This window comes from Neopelma chrysocephalum, unplaced genomic scaffold (assembly GCF_003984885.1).
Source record: "Neopelma chrysocephalum unplaced genomic scaffold, ASM398488v2 Primary Assembly neopelma1_25, whole genome shotgun sequence".
In the NCBI taxonomy this organism is placed as follows: Eukaryota; Metazoa; Chordata; class Aves; order Passeriformes; family Pipridae; genus Neopelma; species Neopelma chrysocephalum.
Genome location: NW_020897694.1, coordinates 9,465,970 through 9,483,840, shown reverse-complemented (window position 1 = coordinate 9,483,840; position 17,871 = coordinate 9,465,970). Strand labels below are relative to the sequence as shown.

Here is a 17,871-nt window from a genome sequence, read left to right as displayed (position 1 = left end):
TTTACTGTTTGTCTTCACTGGTACTTTTTTGCTCAGGGAGTTATTTGCCCTAACCAAAAAGGAACATGATAGCGACAGTGGAGGTCAGTAGCAAGGATAGGACATAGAAAGTGTTTTAAAAGGCTAATTTTAGCTAGTGTGGGTGATCTTTCTGGGCTGCCAGTGGTCATCCAGCCCTGATTTTCTCTGAATTGCATTCTGATGGTATATGTCTTTTCTGCTGATTGTTAAATGAGCCTAGGGAGATTGCCTTCAGTATGCTAAAATTCTTTTTCAATCTTTTGATCTTTCTTAGCTAAGAACTGTAGCAGCATTGTCAGGAATGCGTTCTGAGTGCCCAGTATCTTTAAGGAGCTGAGGTGTTTACAGGCTTGGTTTTCCTTTACAGTGTTTAGGCTATACATTCTAAATAGACTTAGTACCACTGTAGTACTTTGTTTCCTTTTGCCACAAGCCTGATCTGTCTTGTTTGCATTGAGCTCAGTCAACTTCTGTCACTCATAGTTGATTTTGGACAGATACTGGCATAGGTTATGTGTTTAGGTTGTGATCCTATGTCTAACCTGGATTTACTGCTGCTTTTGGTCTGCATATATAAACATCTGGAGAGTCATTCCAGTGAAACTCTGTGGGGAAGTCAATATTTTCTGCCTTAGGGATACTTATTGTGGTTTAGGATGCAGCTTTCTATGAAGTGAATAATCTTTAAAAAAACCCCAAAAAAACCCAAACAACAAAAAATCCCCAACCCAAGCCAAACGTCACAAAAAACAACTTCAGCATCTTCCTAGGAAAGAGTGAGTTATAAATTATGCACAGTTTTCCATGTCTTTTGATGAATAACTGCACTTTTGACCTAGAAACAGCTGATTCCAAAACAGAATACTACTTTCCTGACATACGAATTGGTTTTTTTATTTACAGACTATGAGAAGACACAGAAACGAAGTTACAATTGAATTGCGGAAGGTGAGTCTGCTTTTGTTTTATCAACTGTATTACTTTGCTAATAGTACTCTGGTGTCTTAGGTAAATATTTTGCCATAAGCTTTACTTTATAGTCCCAAACTTATATAGAAAAGTTGTAAATTTTTTGATTACTAACTGCAGATTCTAATTTAGTTTTCTTCTCCAATTCGTGAAGCTCAGTACAGCAGAACAGTACTGCTTTACTCCAATGTATCGCTTGGAAACAATCCATATTCTGTTTCTGTACCAGTTCTCATATTATTAGAGTGGAGCTGTCACTGTTCAAATGTTTAAAATCTCCAAATAGGAAAAGGGAGAGTTTTAGCATTTAGAAAGTGAGATTTATCTTTTATTTTGTTTTCTGGAAATTACTGCTTCCATGCTGTAGAGGAGTTAATTTTGGAGTCAGATTTTGGGCCTATTGGGTAAATGCCAGCATAGGTGGGAAGATCATGTGTATGAGAACTGATCTAGTTTACTGCTCTGCCTAAACAAAGCATTTGTTACACCCTCTTCATTCATAAGTCTTCCAACAGCCTTTCTAGACACCTTCATGACTTGCTTCTGAATAACCTTTTCACAAGCTAAGAGAAGGGTAAACTTCTATCTGCCTTTGGGTACCACCAGAGTATTTGAGGACTGATACTGGCCCCTCGAGCTTTATCCTGTTGAGACAACTTCAGTTCTTCATCCTTTTCTTCACCCGTTTCCTAGATTTGATTTGTTGCTGCTTCTCAGATCCAAATTGTCTGTATTTTTCTGGAAGGGTGGAAGTCTGAAAGGATGCAGGCTGCACCTGAGGTTTAAATGGAATAGCGAAAACCAATTCTTAATACAGTATTCCTCTTTATATTGAGTATGTTGTTGACAGGCACACAGTCTGTGATCTGTTATATCTTTTGTACGCTTCTTAGAGTACCACAAAGCAAACATAGTCGTTTGTTCTGTTTGCATAGTTAAATAAATACAGATTTAATTTTTGTTTATGTGATTGATTCTTGTCTTCTGAATTGCATCTGCTTTTTTCAGACTTTCCTGTTCTGTTCCCCAGTGTGCTTCAGAGCCTCTCCAGCGTGGTATCACCCATGTTTTCTAATATTTTCAGTGATGACTTAATGGAAGTGTGTGGTTTGAATAGTCTAAATAAAGCCCAAACTCCATTTGGTCTCCCATTTGATACATATCTCCAGTTTGCCAGTTGAATCACTGACAGTTTGAATGATGCTTGTTAGGAGTGCACACCCACTCAGTTCCATAACTTTTATTTTCATTATTTGCAAACTGAGAGAGAAGACAAAATCATTGCTAAAATCAAAGTGGAGGGTTTGTAAATAGAAGTTATGCTGATAGAAATCAGCTTGACTTGTTTTTGAGAAATTTTGTCTGCACTTATCACCTGATTGTGTAGGAGCTACCAAAAAATCTTGTGCTAGTATTTTCCTGGGATCCTTTCTTTTTGTTTTTCAGGTCTTATAGAAAAACTTCTGTATCTTATTACAACAGAAAAAAAATTACTGTTTTTAAGAATCATCCTGAGACTGTAGAAATTAGTCAAAGAAATCTAATTTGACCCAGATAACTGCAAATTAGCAGCACTGGAAGTTTATGCTGACATGTTAAAGGTCCCCTCTGTTCAGAACTAGTGTTAAACTTGCTGTATAACTGTGAAATCTATACTGGGAAGAGTCTCTCATAGCACTTGGGCAGCCTATGCCTGTTAGTAAAACAATGCTGTAACAGAGGGCTTCGCTAATGCAGCATATCCTCATACATCTTGTTAAATTGAGATGGAATGAGAGCATTCCAGTACAGTCTTTGGATTGTACTTTGGAGAGAGCTTTGCAGTGCAAAGTGAGAATTTTAATTTAATTCTCATAATTGGTTTTTGTAACAGGTCACAATTTCAGGCCATTTTATTGGTGGGAGCAAGTCATACACTTAAGGCAAAGGATTGTTCTGTGTGGAAGGAATCCCGCATGTGCCCATAATACACGAGTGAAAATGAGGAGGAAGCCTATGAGCTGCTAGTGACTTCTCACTGAAAACTGCACATGCAAAGATCAGTTACACATTTAGAGGAGAAGCCTGAGCACTGGATGTAGGTCAGACTGTAAATCAAGAGTGAACAGCAGCTGCAGCACTTTTAAATGCAGGAAGTGGGTTCTTCTGGAGTGTTTGCTGAACATCTACTGTAGAAACCAGAAGAAATCTACTTTAATAAGAAATTCAGCATGTGTCCAAGTTGTTGGTTTGCAGCAACTGAACTGGTGCTGGTGGGCAACTGGTTTGCTGTGGAAACTCTGTGGCAGGTGAGAGGCCGTTGCTTTTCATACAGAACTGAGACTGAAATGTAAAGGGATATATTTTATTAAGTTCATTGCTTCAGTCTTATCTTTACAGCTTACACTGCTACTCTAGCACGAGTATGCCAAATTCAGGACATACATGTTGGCGTGACCTTAGTAATCCACCAGTGCCTCTTCAAAACAAAGGGATATCTTCTCTTTATCCCAGCTGTCCAGATGCTGCATGTACACCTGCCTTTGAAGGAAACGGGCAAATTGAGTATATCCTTGATCTGTACGGTTGAAGCACTACATAGTCATGGGTTTGTCTGTTGAATCAATGTGGATATAAATATTAAACAAATGAATCTGATGAAGTTGCTTACCATCTCTGTTTTGTAAGACGAAATAAATAAAAAAATCACAGCTTTGAACAATAGTAAACAATTTCTGCATGCATCAGTGTGAGGTGTTTATTCTTTTGGGATTACAGACATCAAAGTGCATTTGCAACACATTCTGTGTTTCAAGAATATATTATCTCTATTCACTATCTTCACACTACAGCTCTTATTAAGGAGGAAACTTTATTTTTTTTTTTTCCTATTTTCTTTTCCCAGTTACTTATTCAATTTGTTTAGGAATTGAATTAACAAAGCTATCTGACATAAAAGGGTAGCAGTAGTCTGGCAGATTTCAGGTTGTGGCATGGGTTGGCATCATGAGCCTGACAGATGACACTCCTGATGGTCAGGTGCCCTTTTACTGTTTCCATATTGGTCTTGTGTTCTGTGCATTTTGGGAATGGATCTACTACATTTCTAGAAACGTAGTCTTTGTCTCTGGCTGTTTGTACAGCAATGGGCCTAAGAGCTTAAACAGTGGCCATCTCTTCTTTCCTGACAGACAAGATGACAATGTCAGTGTTGGTGATGGAAACTGTATCAGGATTTAGAATTTTAACTCTGTGTAGTGTCTTGGTGAAGTCTAAAGAGTGTTTATCACTTAGTTTCATCATCACAGAAACCTGAAGGCTGCTCTGTTAGCAACAGGGACCCTGGAATTAATTGGCTTAGAATATTAGTTTCAGTCTAAAGGGGAGTAGGGTGGATGAGTAATGGTTAGGATTCACCTTAAGGTTCCATGTCTAAATGAAGCCTGTAATTCCACTGCTATGAGAGATCCTTTGTTTCTAAGTACTTGGCTCTCCCTGAGGATGAAGTTTGACTTGGGCCATTTGTGTGCTTAAAGTGAGGTAATCCTTAGCCAGGTCAATGCTATGGTCATTGACTTAGATGCTACCCTTCGAAGGAAGCCTTAGCACTCCTAACCTCAGCAGAAACACAGGATACTGTCATGCTAACTAACTGGAATCCTAAGAACTTCCACGATCCCTGACAAGGTTTATTTTTGGCTTTCTTGGCAAACTCAGCTGCCTCTTAGAGCTCATGGACGTGAGCTCATGAAGCTCTAATTGCCAATTAAATTTGGTGTGAGGCAAAGCAATTATTTGCTAAACAAGTGGTGGATTAAGGAGGTATGGGCATATGTCTCTTTTTTACCTCTTTCCCTGGCATATTGTGCTTGCTCCTTCTCTGATCTTTCTTAAATAAGATTGCATATGTCCATGATAGTTCCTAAACAAAGTAGTAAACCTTGAAGAAAGGAGTCTGTCTTCATGTCGCTGGGAGCACTAGAGTGGGAAAAATGTTTTTTTGATTCTCAGGAACTCTGAGAATGCAAAAGAAGAAAGTCCACATTTTCAGTTTCAGGATAGTGAGACTTGCATCAGTTACATATCTTTTCCAGTTCAATGTGTATGTATAGCTTTTCATTCATTGCAAATTAGATATTTTAGTCTACCAATTCAAACAAGAGCTACAATCACAGGGACACTGAAGCACTGTTAGTGTGGTCTTCTGGAAGCTTCCCTAACCAGTGTTAGTAGCACTAATTCTTGGAAAAGAACTTGCATTTACTCTGTCCTGACTGATTCATTAAAAAAATACCCTAAGAGGAAAATTACATTCCTAATGTATTCTTCTAAAGGCTTAGTTGAAAAGGGCTGTGAAGAAATTCTTTGGAGGCTTGCTTGAATCCATTTTGATAAGAACTTGCTTTTCCCTGACTTTAAGAGGCTTCAGTCTTTTCAATCCGTGCTTAGGGCTGTTGGGCCACACACTGGTGTGCACCTGTGTGTGTACTTATTTTTAGTCAACCTCCTCCTCTTCTGAGACAGGTGTGCAATACCCAAACAAGAACATTGTCATTGCTCTCTGTGGTCACAAAGGTGAGTTAGCATAACTCAAATGTAGAAAAGCTGCCTTTGTCTTCTAAGTGTGTATCTGTAGCTGTGCACTTCATCTGAAGAAGAGGCTCAGAATCTGACTGCCTTTGGATGCAGGTGACCTAGTTCATTAAGCAGTAGGATATAATTTTAATATCCATAGATAGTAAGATCATCAGATTGACCTGTTCAGTCTTTTTACAGTTTTATGGGGTTTTTTTAATCTCTCCAAGCGTTAATGAGTTCTGAGACAGTAAGTAGAGCCAGCTAATGGTCCTTTCCCAACCATTAGATAAGTTCAGTCTTTCCCCAGATTCATATCCGAGAGGTGTTACTAGAAATTCACTCAGGCTAGATAACCCACCTACGAAAACTTTCATTAAGAGGAGGATATTCAGTAGAGGTTTTCAGAGCATCCTTTTAACATGATGAGGTTGGAGTGGTAGGCATTTCCTTTTTCTTCATGGTGGCCTGTGGCAGGTACTCTCACTCTCCAAAACCAAGATTGGAGATTATGTCTAAGTGAAACCTAGAAGTTCAGCTCAGCCTGTCACAGTGGTAGCTTAAGGGGGATGTGCAGACAACCTGAATCTACCTCCATCGCTGGTGTGATCCCTTAGTCTTTTTTTGAATGTAATTGCAGGGGAAAGAGCTACTTATTGTCATTAATGAGTATAGCTAATGCTGGCTAGCATAAGGAACTCCAGTTCCTAATGTTGAGATGCTCTTGAAGTTCTGGTTTTTGTCCTCAGACTTAAGTATCTTAACTTTCATGCCAAAAGAATTTCTACTGGCTGCTGAGTTCCTAAAGCTTCCTCTCACCTGAAAAAGCATTTTGTAATGGTGTTTGTTACGTGAACGCAAAGATTTTCTTGTTTATTTCTTTCCCTTTTGATCTTGAAGCCTCCCAACTGAGTTGGCACTCTCATAGAGCTTTTCCATGTGTCAAATGCTGAAAAGTGTGTGTTAATTCATATTTTACACCTTCTACAGTTCCATTAGATTATCCTTTTGGCCATGTCCCATAGTACTAAGTGCAATGCAGCACAGAGCTTGTTGGACATACTCTCTGACCACAAGTTTCTTTTTCCATTAATCATGTTTTTGAACATCTGAAATTTGCTTGCATTGGTAAACTTTTTTTTTTTAATCCTGTGGCCATCTTCCAAGAAGATAAACAAAAGGGGTACCAGGATCTGCAGGATTGGCATATTTAGTGTTCGTGCAGTCTGACCGTCCCACTGTCAGTGAAGCAAATGATGAGCATCTGTCATTAAACTGGACAGAAAGTACACTCATCGTATCATTACTGCAAATGGACAGAGCTGTTTCAGATAGCCTTAAAGACACTTTTTAGAACTGGAAGGTTCCATGAATACCTTGACTTCATAAGAAGTGCTAATAAGAGTAGAAATGTTGAGTGTTTCTCGAAAAGTACTAGCCTCTCTGCTTCAGGCTGCTGTGGAAACTCCTCAGTATTTGTTCTTGACAGTTGTTTTTCAACCCAGCCACCTGCAAACAGTGAGTAGCTACAGGAACATTCTTGCTTGCTCTCTCTTTCCTTGACTGAGGTAATTTTTTCTGGAGCCCATTGCACAATATAATTGGCAGCCTCAAGATGTTGCCTGCACTCACAGAAGTTGTAGCAACAATCTGGGGTCAGTTATGTCCTGTGAAGTTCACCTCTCTCTTAAAGAGGGCATCTTTGCATTAGAATATACACATTTATTCATACTTATTTTGGTTACCATTAACATTACCAAAGGATTTAGTTGTGTATGCAGGCATAGAAGGCTTGCTGGAATGGGAGATAACTAGCCTCTGGGTTAGCTCAGCTTATATATTATGGCCATCTTTAGCATGCAGCTATGAATGGGAGGCTTTGCATTGTTACTCAGTCTTACCATGCTAAGATTTCTAATTCATTTGATAAAGTTTTGCTCTTGTCAAGAGACCTTGATCCATAGTGGGATTTAAACCTACACTATATATGTTTGATGGGCCAGAATTTGAAACATTGTTCCTTTGTTCCAGTCTTCACCATTGGTGGCCTCCCAGTGGGGTATCTCCATTCCTGAAAGCTGCAGAACAGTTAGTTGGAGCTCTGTTTTATATCACCTCTCCACATGCTGTTGCCATGAGGAGAAAAGTCTTTAAGTGTATATTCATGTGGGGACTCCAGGGGTTCTCCTCCAGGTGAACAGCATTCTTGTGAGGGGTGCAGTTTGGAGATGGCTGGTGAATCGATGTACTCATAGACAATTGCTTGAAGGACACAAGCCACTTACTGTTCTGTTACTGCTCTTCTGTACCTATGTGTTCATTTACAACTTGTCCTCCTTTCTTCTTTGCCCAAGTCCCTGAAAGATTTTTAGGGAGTCATAAGAACGGTAAGAAAGTGTTCATCACCTATTCTGTGGCCACAGGCAGAGAGAGTTTGTGCATGCCCCTCTAAATACCACTCAAGTAAGTTATTTCAGCTAACAGTACTTGTATAGAAATGTGCTCATTGTGACTAAGCATGAAGAAGTCTTTCTGAAGTTCTTCGGGTGAAGTGGCATGGAATAATTCAGGGCTTTGGCCACTGGTGTGCTCTAGACTTACTGCCTCATTTTTGTGGAAGGTGATTTTCCAGCTGTTTGGCTGCTGAAGACCAAACAGCTCATTCCTGCTGTTCTGTGAGGATGCTGTTCAGTCGCCCACAGTGGGATTCTTGCTTTGTTCCAACTGTATTCTCTATGTTGTATCGGAGGGGGAAGGTGTTGAACTAGATGACCTTTAAAGGTCCCTTCCAACCCCAACCATTCTGTTCTTCAGCACTGGTGAGGCTGCACCTTGAGTACTGTGTTCAGTTCTGGGCACCTCACTACAAGAAAGACATTAGTGTGCTGGAGCATGTCCAGAGAAGGGCAGTGGAGCTGGGGAAGAGTCTGGACCACAAGTCTTATGAGGAGCGGTTTGAGGGAGCTGAGGATGTTTAGCCTGGAGAAAAGAAGGCTCAGGCGGGACCTTATCGCTCTTTACAACTACCTGAAAGGAGGTTGTAGTGAGATGGGGGTTAATCTCTTCTCTGAAGTAAGTAAGGAGCAATAGGACAAGAGAAAATGACCTCAGGTTGCACCAGTGGAAGTTTAGATTGGATATTAGGAAAAATTTCTTCACTGAAAGGATTTCAGGAATTGGAACAGGCTGCCCAGGGAAGCGGCAAAATCACCATCTCTGAAAGTGTTCAGTAAAGACGTGGATAACAATGCTTAAACCAAACACATTTTAGAATAACCCTGCAATACTCTATCCCTGTGTTTTCTGAACATGAAATGTAGAAAATCCAGCCAAATATTTTAGAAGGAATAGAACTGGAAAACCCCTGCCTTGTACCAGAGTAGTCTGCTGCTAATGTCAAGGAAACTTTACCCTTCCCAGTAAATGATTTAATGTGAAACATTTAACTTGCTCCAGCAGACAGTGGCAATAGTTCTACACTAAAACACCAATTCCTTCAGGCTGCACCTTTTCTGAAAACAGGGAATGTCTGCTGGACCTGTGCCTGCCGCCTGCATAACTAAACCTGTCTCCCTGTACATTCATGCCTGTGTGGGCTTGCTCACCATCATGATCTATGATGTTATCTCTGGGTAGGAAGAGGACAGATGACTGAAGATATCAGGACATTCTTCCAGCTTCAATCCCTTCTCCCAGTGTTGGCTTGTTTTACCATAACAGCGCAGCTGATTCCATAGGAGAAGCCATTCATGTGAGGCAGGAAGGAACTGTTTCCTCTGCAGGTGGATGTGTATAGTAGCTGTGCATTAGGGAGAAAAGCTGACGTGATCGTGGAGGGGGACTCTGGAACCTGGGTCCAATCCATGCAGTTGCCAAAGTGTAGGCTATGGTTGAGACAAAGGTGGGAAAAGGAGTTGTACTTGAGCAAAGTCAGATTGGTGAGGGTTCAACGATGTTTGCTCTTTGCTTAAAATGGCAGTGCCAAGTACCTGGTGTGGGAAAATCAGGTTATAGGTCTTTACTGAATCTATCTGTCAATCTGTACCTGCCTGATGGAGTTTGTATGTGTAACACTACTTTCTCAGCATTCAACTGCCTGCTCATTTCCATCTTCCTTCTCTCCAGAACCACTTGTCAACAAAATACCTGCAGTGCTTGTTTGTATGGATGTGTTCCATGTATGAAGCTGTTACTGTACAGCTCTATAGAGGCTGCCACTGCCAGCCTAGGTGGTCTTGTGCACTCTGAGGATCTAGTTTCTACACTTAGACTTGACAAAAATTAAACAATACTGAGTTCTGCGGGATGTTGTCTTCTGCATTAAAGGGTTATTCTGGTGCTTGGTTATTGTTTTAGCATTCTCTTGTCTGAAAAAAAAGATTTTGCTTGAGAACCTTTCAGACTGAGACTGGAGAAGTTGTTTTAAATTCTTTTTAAGATGTTTAAAAAGTAAGCCAGTCTCAGAAATTTTAGACCTGAGGCTGGTGGGGTTTTTTAACATAAAATAAAATATTGGGGAGCCTTCAACGCATCATTCTGTTTAAAGGCTATTTTTATATGTTACAAGGTGTGATATAATAAAATCTCTTTAGTCAGTAATTTGGTTATCAGATAATTGGAGACTGAAAAGCCTGCCTTTCCTTGCTAGTATAATACATTTCTTATTATAGCTGTTATATATTCTTTCTTATAGCTGGTTGTTATTCTTTTTCAACGTTTTGCTTCATTAAAAAAAGAAATCTTCATGTGCTATTAAAAAACCAAAACTAAACAGAAAAAGGTGTTCAGATATACATGCTGTGTCATCATCTTCCATTGCCCCTTCTGTCTTTGTACGTCTAGACGTATCAAATAAAAGATAAAGTCTAGCATTTAGAAGAGACGGTTTCATACTTTTGGTATAATACTTTTAATACATTTTAAATTTGTAAAAAAGTGTAAACAATTGATTATTTGTTTTCTTTCTTTTTAAATTAGGGGTTTACGTCTTCAAATTTGTTAAATTAGAAATTTTAAATGGGTACTTTACCACTGAAAAGATAATTTTTTTCTTCTGTAATTCCTTAAAGTAGCTAAGACTGGAGGGTGTTTTGTGTGAGTGGGAAATATTGCAAGTGCCAGTGTACATGGAGGATGCTACTTTACACACAAGGTGCAAATAGATGTATCCAGGGAGCTTTCAAGCAGGTTTAGCTGAAAACTAATCTTACACTGGAAAGGAATTTCTGTTACGTGTGTCTAAATGTTAATGTCATGCAGAGCTATGAGTATTGTAAATGTGTGTTATAAAATTGATCCCTAAACCATAAGTTTTTATTAATTCAAATGTCATGGATTGTCTGTGGTTATCAAGCTGCCATATTCTTACAGCTGAAATACTGCGAATTCTTTTTGCAGTTACAGATGCCATTAAAAAAAGGCAATTTTATCTATACTTACATGTTGAAAGGGTCCAGTATATACCACCACCCTGTACTAATAAGCATTAAAAGTGGCTTTATTTTCTGTCGTTCCTTTACAGAACAAAAGAGATGAACATCTTTTGAAAAAAAGAAATGTTCCTCAAGAAGAAAGTTTAGAAGATTCTGATGTTGATGCTGACTTCAAAGCAGTAAGTTCCTTGATTCTGGAATTATTTTAAAACTTTGGTGATGTCTTCAAAGAGTGTATTCTGTTGTCTTGCAGTTATTTGAAAGCAAATTTATGAATAGATTCACTGTTAAAATGAATTTGATAATATTAAATGTTTAAAAAGCCTATAATTTAGCAGTAAAATTACTAAAACACTTTTTTTTCTTTTCAAGCAAAACGTAACACTAGAAGCTATACTGCAGGTATGTCACATTTAACTTTTTCTTTTAACTAGAAGTGTGTGTTCTGTGCATTTTAGTTTTTACTGTTGGGTTTTTTTTCAGAACGCCACAAGTGACAACCCAGTGATCCAACTGAGTGCTGTCCAAGCTGCAAGGTAAAAATAAATAGATAGAGAAACGTGATTTCTACACATTTTTCATTATGAAAGTTACTTACTTTACTTTTACTCTTAATTTCACAGAAAACTCCTATCCAGTGACAGAAATCCACCTATTGATGACTTAATAAAATCTGGAATTTTACCAATTCTGGTAAAATGCCTAGAAAGGGATGATAAGTAAGTATTCTTTTAAAAATGTTTGCCTTTACTGGAAACTTGCATCTAAAAAATATGTCATTATTTGAAATGAAACTGAGGATTCACAGCACCATAAATTCTGACACAGTGGATCACATTCCATGATGATACATCATAAGTTCTCCAGGGATATTTATTCTGCCACTGAAATGTCATTTTATTTTTTAGAGCATGTTTGAGCATATCCAGCTAATGGAGAAAACCTTACTGCATTTCTCATTGGTTTTGAATATTTCAGTCTTTTACTAACTGTTTTTAAGAAACCTGCCTCAGAGTTGTTGTCTTGTTGTGTATATTTGTGTGAAGGCAGAGAACATGCCTGGTTGTGAACAGGGGCCTTTCTTTTCCAGAAGAAAAGCTTAAATTTCTCATTATTAGCTTAAATTTCTAGTTTCTTTCCTTCTCACTGCAAGATGGGTTTTCCTTCTGGCTCTCTGCTGCTCTCTTATGTGATGGTACAACATGCTCTCTGCTATGATTCTTTATTGGAAGACAAGAACTTCAGTAAAGAAGGTAGAGAACATTGAGCATGTAGTTGCAAAAATTTAATGACATGTAAGAAAAATGCCATATTCCGCAAAGCACGAGCCCCTTATTCAGTTACATGGAGATTAACACAGTTGAGGTAAATATTTTAGCCTGTCTCTTGTCTCAGGCTGCCATAAATGTATTTATAATATTTCCAATCTCAAGGTTATTTCTGCAGCCATAAGGGCTAGAAACTTCAGAAATGCAATTTGGTATTTTTGGTATATTTTGGTTACGGCAAAAATATGAAGCGTGAGTAGCTTTTTTTTCTAGCTTGTTTAACAAAACAGTTGCTTAGAAGGCAGCTGGCAATAATGTTCAAGTCAGGATAGCATTTTTAAAGTGCCTGCCTGCTCTAGAAGTAGATGGTTCAGTGCTCTGAAAATGCTTTGAATTTGAATTTTCTGCTAGTTTTTGCATGATTTACCTTTGTGTATGTTTAATAAACTCTTTCAAAATTGAACTCAACGCTTTCTTAACCAGTTGTTTTAATTGTAATTGCTGTATAATATCTGGTAGAGTTAAACTCTGAAAAGACTTCAAATAACAAATCATTAAAGCTGTTGTTCTTGTTATACTGAAACCTTACCACAAGAGGAAAAAAAAAGGGACCAGCCTAGAACTAGAATTTTAATGCATTTGATCCTAGAATGTAAAGATTTATGGATAGCTGCTGACAGGTACGACTTGTTTTTACGTCCTATCTAATTATTTTCTAGTCCCATCCCCAATAAAACCTTAAAATGCTTTGGAAATTAATACATGAAACAGGTGTAATAAGCAGGTACTATGTAAATAAACAGGTACTATGACTATATGTAAAACATGATTGATAAAGACAGAAAAATCATGGAAACGAAAATCAGAGACTTCACAATAAGTATTCTCTGCTCCTCCTAAAGCCAGACTTGCTGTTATGCCAATGACCATAAGCTGTAAACCTTCTCATAGCTTCCAGAACTCTTAACCTTTAGCATTTGCTTGAACAAGAGTTTTCATGCAACCTGTTCTCGTAAATTGCTGTTGGTATAGACAACAGTTGAGAGAGATCTTGGAAGAGATGTTGCGCCAGCTTTCATGATATTTGTAACTAATTTTACCTGCATTTAATAAGTCAGATTTAATACAGGTATGATGCTGTCTTCTAATACAGGTGCTAGATTTTTCTTCTGTCTGTGATGGAGCAGAAAAATTTCTGTATCCCAGTATACCAGCTTGCACTTGATCTAGGATGTAATGTTAGAAGTATCAAGTTTGCTTGGTTGTTTGGATTTTTTTTATTACTAATATTAATTCAGAATGATGAATGGTTTACAAAAGGTTATAGAATGCAAGATCTCTTTTTTTCTTACAGCTTTTTCCCTGAAATGTCCAGGTTTAGAGGTTTTTTTAAAATTTTAACCCAGTGGCACTGCTTAAATGTGTATCTCAGAGTGGATTCAGCCAGTAATACTGAAATGAAACATAAAATAGTCTTTAGATCATCTTTCAACTTACTACTATAAAATTATTTCATTACAGTCCTTCATTACAATTTGAAGCTGCATGGGCACTGACTAACATAGCATCAGGCACTTCTGCACAGACTCAAGCTGTTGTACAGTCTAGTAAGTATTACAGTTTTGGGGGTTTTTTGATGGTGGTGCATATTGTGGCGAAAAGGGAGTATTTGGATAACAAATGCTATTTGTTATAAAACCATTAAAATATTAAATACATGTCTGTCCTCTTTTTCTAGAAATTTCTACATTTCCTCTTAAACACTGATCTGTTTGTCACTAACAATTAATATTAAGGATCTCAGACTTGATTTTCCCATAAAGAAGATAGAGAATGACAGATAATATAATGAATATGACAAAATGTTAGTCCTTTCTAATTCTTGGTTTGGTTTCTGAAATCATGTACCATTAATTGCTCTGTGGTTAAAACTTAAGTTAGGAAGTAATTCTTTCTACCTTAAAGGTGTGTTCATAAATCTTATTAAATTTATTAAATACATACAGTTATGTAAGGTTGCACATTTAAATAAACAGTTAAAAAATTACCATCCTTTCCTTGACTGCATGATTAATATATCCTGTACACACAGCATTTGTTGTGCTGCCTTTGTTTCTTTCTTAATCAGACAATGAGAAAGAAACTGAAAAGCGGTAGGAAAGAAACTCTAAAGATAATTGAAGATATATTAATCAAATAAATTTTTCATTACTATATATATAGCTTTTATGTATCAGCACACTTATCTGAAAGCAATCACCTTTATGCTAACTACAATGTTTTGATATTAAACAGGAGACTGTAGATAAGCAAATATATAATAAATTGTCTGGGCTTATTCATATTCCCATTTTTTATTGAAAAACAGTAACTTAGTTATTTGATTTTTTTTTAAGTGTATGAGCCTACCTTTTAAATCAAAATGCTGGTTTGTATGTTTTCATAGCTAATAAAATATCTCGTTAATTGTTAGATTCTGTACAGTTAAGATATTGAAGCAATAGAATAAGAATGCTTATCAAAATGAGCTCTGGATAAAAATCCAAAGCCTTTTTAAAAAAATCAATATCTTGAGTTCATTTCAAAAATTCTTGATGTGATTGGGGAACTCTGTTTTTAGATTGCTTTTCTGGTGTCTAAATATCTTTGAAAATCTACTCCCAGGTGTTTTCTTCCTTCTCAACTTTGTTCATTGTTTTCTTCCTTTGTCATGTCCCACAATGTTATCCTGTTTGAATGAATGAATCTAACAGAAAGGCTGTTTATAGTATTAGCTTTGCAGGAAAAAATCTGGAAAAAATCTAAGGAAAAAATTAAAAATAGAATAAAAATATGTACAGCAGAGCTGAAAGCATTGTTGTTACCTGAACAATTACTAGAAGTGCAAGCTGAGATATGTGTTTCTCAAAATCTGTTTAGTTAATGCTTGAAAAGAACAAAATGTAATAGAATAATTTTAAAGAAGCAAAAAGCATTTTCAGCTTTACTCATGAAGAGAAAATGGAAGTTTAGTCTTCCCAGCTTTTGCTGGGAGATGAGTAAGGGAAAACAGTTTCCCAGCTCTTCTTCCTTTAGATAAGGGATGGTTTGAGGAAACAAAGCAATAGATCCTTGCAGCTACAGAAGAGGCTAGTGCAGCCTAAATACAAAAGAGGCAGCCTTCTGCAATCAAGAGGGACAGATGGAAGTTGGAAGGCCCAACAAAAGAGAAGTACTATATACACAGACTAGCTCTTGGCAGGAGCTAATTTGGAGCAGGAGTAATTAATTTTTTTGGGAGCAGTAGATCAGATAATCTGCAACTCACACTTTCTCAGGTTGTCCTCCTGCCTGAGTGTCAATATGAAGTAATTTCACTCCTGGTTTTGAAAGCACACCAGGATTGCAATCTTAATATAAACTACATAGTTGACTCTCCTCTCTGAAATATGTTGAATGCACGTATGACTGAGGTGTAATCTTGTTGATCGCTGAGAAGGAAGCTAAAATATTCCACTTGAGCTAATAGAAGTGGGATGATTGTTACAAGAAGAGTGAGTGTTCTTAAGCAACAGTGTGCTGCTGTCCCTCCTAGCTTGACAGTTAGAAGCAATTGGTGTATTACTCATCTAGGGTGGAGAAGGAATTTTAGGTTGTCTTTATTCTTCATCGCTCTGTATTTTTCAGGTAAATACATCAGGGTTTTTTGGCTTATTATCACATGTTACATGATCAACAGAATATTGATTCACAGTTGCTCACAGATCGTATTGCAATTTTTAAAAATTTCTGAAGCTATTTTTGCAAGAAAAAAATACTTTTTAACAGTTTATAAATAGATCTATTTTACTTAGAAAGACTATAGGATGAGTATGATCATATATAGATTTAAATTGATGCAAGAATTACTGTCTTTCAAATGGTATGGGTTGTCTGAAGGAAAGTAGTGCATGGGAATAGTAGAGGGATGGTTTCTTAGCTCTACTAAACGTATTTAATTCCATAGAGAATGATATCTAAAATCAGTACCACTTCTTTAATCTGGTATGTTGCCGGTGTTATATAAGAGCAAATTAAAATGTGTCTTAGTACTGGCAGATGGATGTAAATCTTCACTGCATATGGAAACTAACTATAGCCACCTCTTGGGAGGGAGCTATTTTCTTGAAGTCAGGATATGAAGCAGGTTTGGACAAGTAGGCATGTCATTCTGCTAGGATACCTGGAAAATCTGAATTACCAGGACAAGAAACCTCACACCTGCATACTTGAGGGTCTTGCATATCACTTTGACAAATATGGGGAAATATTTAAATATGGGGAGCGTAGTCTTTTAATAGTTGCCTGTTCTCAAGTCTGTTTTTTCCCTTTTCTAGATATATATAGAAATGTTTTATACGTCCATCATAATAGAAACGTGAATAAAGCATAGTGCAGAAAGTGTTTTGTATAAATCATTGAAAGTGCTGTGCACATACCATGTTTCAGTATGACAAATCCAATCTTTGCATTCTACAGATGCAGTACCCCTCTTCTTGAGACTACTTCATTCACCACACCAGAATGTTTGTGAGCAAGCTGTCTGGGCTCTTGGAAATATTATAGGTAACTCTTGTTGTTTTAATGATTTGAATTCAGGGAGCGTTTAATTTTAGAATTTGGCTTATTAAACATTGGCATTATCATATAAGACTATGTTTCCTCTAAATTCTGTGGCTTGATATAATTTTTTTCAATATGTAATGTGGCCAGAATCAGATATGTACCTCCTATTTTTTTTCTAAATAATAGTATCACTTGCTATGCAAAATATTGACCGGATAAATTTTGTGTCTCCTAAAATATACATACATAACTGTACGTATGTATATTTAATTAAGCAGCACGTTTTAGTATTAGACTATTGGTGAGGAAACATAGAATTTCAGTATCCCAACATGTCATTGCATACATTTCAAGATTTTCCATTTTTAATGTAATTTCTTTTACAACAATTTTCATTTCTGTAGGTGATGGTCCTCAATGTAGAGATTATGTCATATCACTGGGAGTTGTCAAACCTCTTCTGTCCTTCATCAATCCCTCCATTCCCATCACCTTCCTTCGGAACGTCACATGGGTCATTGTAAATCTCTGCAGGAATAAGGACCCCCCACCGCCTATGGAGACAGTTCAGGAGGTAAATAAAGAATTACAAGACAGATGATTTTTTATACTCTGGGCTAGAGACCAATTGTATGAATTTATGCATGATTTTTTAACACTGTGCACATGTCTTGTGCCACTTACCAGTTGTTAAATGACCCATTTGGTGATTCTTGCTAAGGCTCTAATAAAGGTATTTTTAATATCTGAAACTGAGCAAGACTGAAGACTGAAGACTGATGAGCTATACATTAAAATGGACACAACAAAAAATTAACACATTAGAAAATGTTAACATACTCAGCATTTCATGTTTTTATTAAAAAAAAAAGGCTACGAATATGATTCTGTATATAAAAGTATTCAAATGTAATTTTCAGTAAGAGCAAATGTAAATAAACTAATGAATGTAGTGTAGTTTGTGTTTTGACTAGCTATCAGTTGACTTGGCAGTCAATGCCAAGTCCCAGCCTGAGACGAGAAGCATCTGAAAATCCTTTTAA

At 37.2% G+C, this 17,871-nt stretch overlaps 1 protein-coding gene across 1 annotated transcript in view; it reads left to right on the top strand.

Annotated features, from left to right (window-relative positions):
* KPNA3 (karyopherin subunit alpha 3) overlaps positions 1-17,871 on the top strand; it is a 53,279-nt gene that overhangs the window by 22,056 nt on the left and 13,352 nt on the right. The window contains exons 2-9 of the mRNA XM_027674379.1: positions 925-969; positions 11,066-11,155; positions 11,349-11,378; positions 11,460-11,512; positions 11,600-11,695; positions 13,766-13,851; positions 16,742-16,828; positions 17,233-17,402. Of these exons, the coding sequence (XP_027530180.1) occupies positions 925-969; positions 11,066-11,155; positions 11,349-11,378; positions 11,460-11,512; positions 11,600-11,695; positions 13,766-13,851; positions 16,742-16,828; positions 17,233-17,402 (657 nt within the window). The remainder of the gene's footprint in view (positions 1-924; positions 970-11,065; positions 11,156-11,348; positions 11,379-11,459; positions 11,513-11,599; positions 11,696-13,765; positions 13,852-16,741; positions 16,829-17,232; positions 17,403-17,871) is intronic.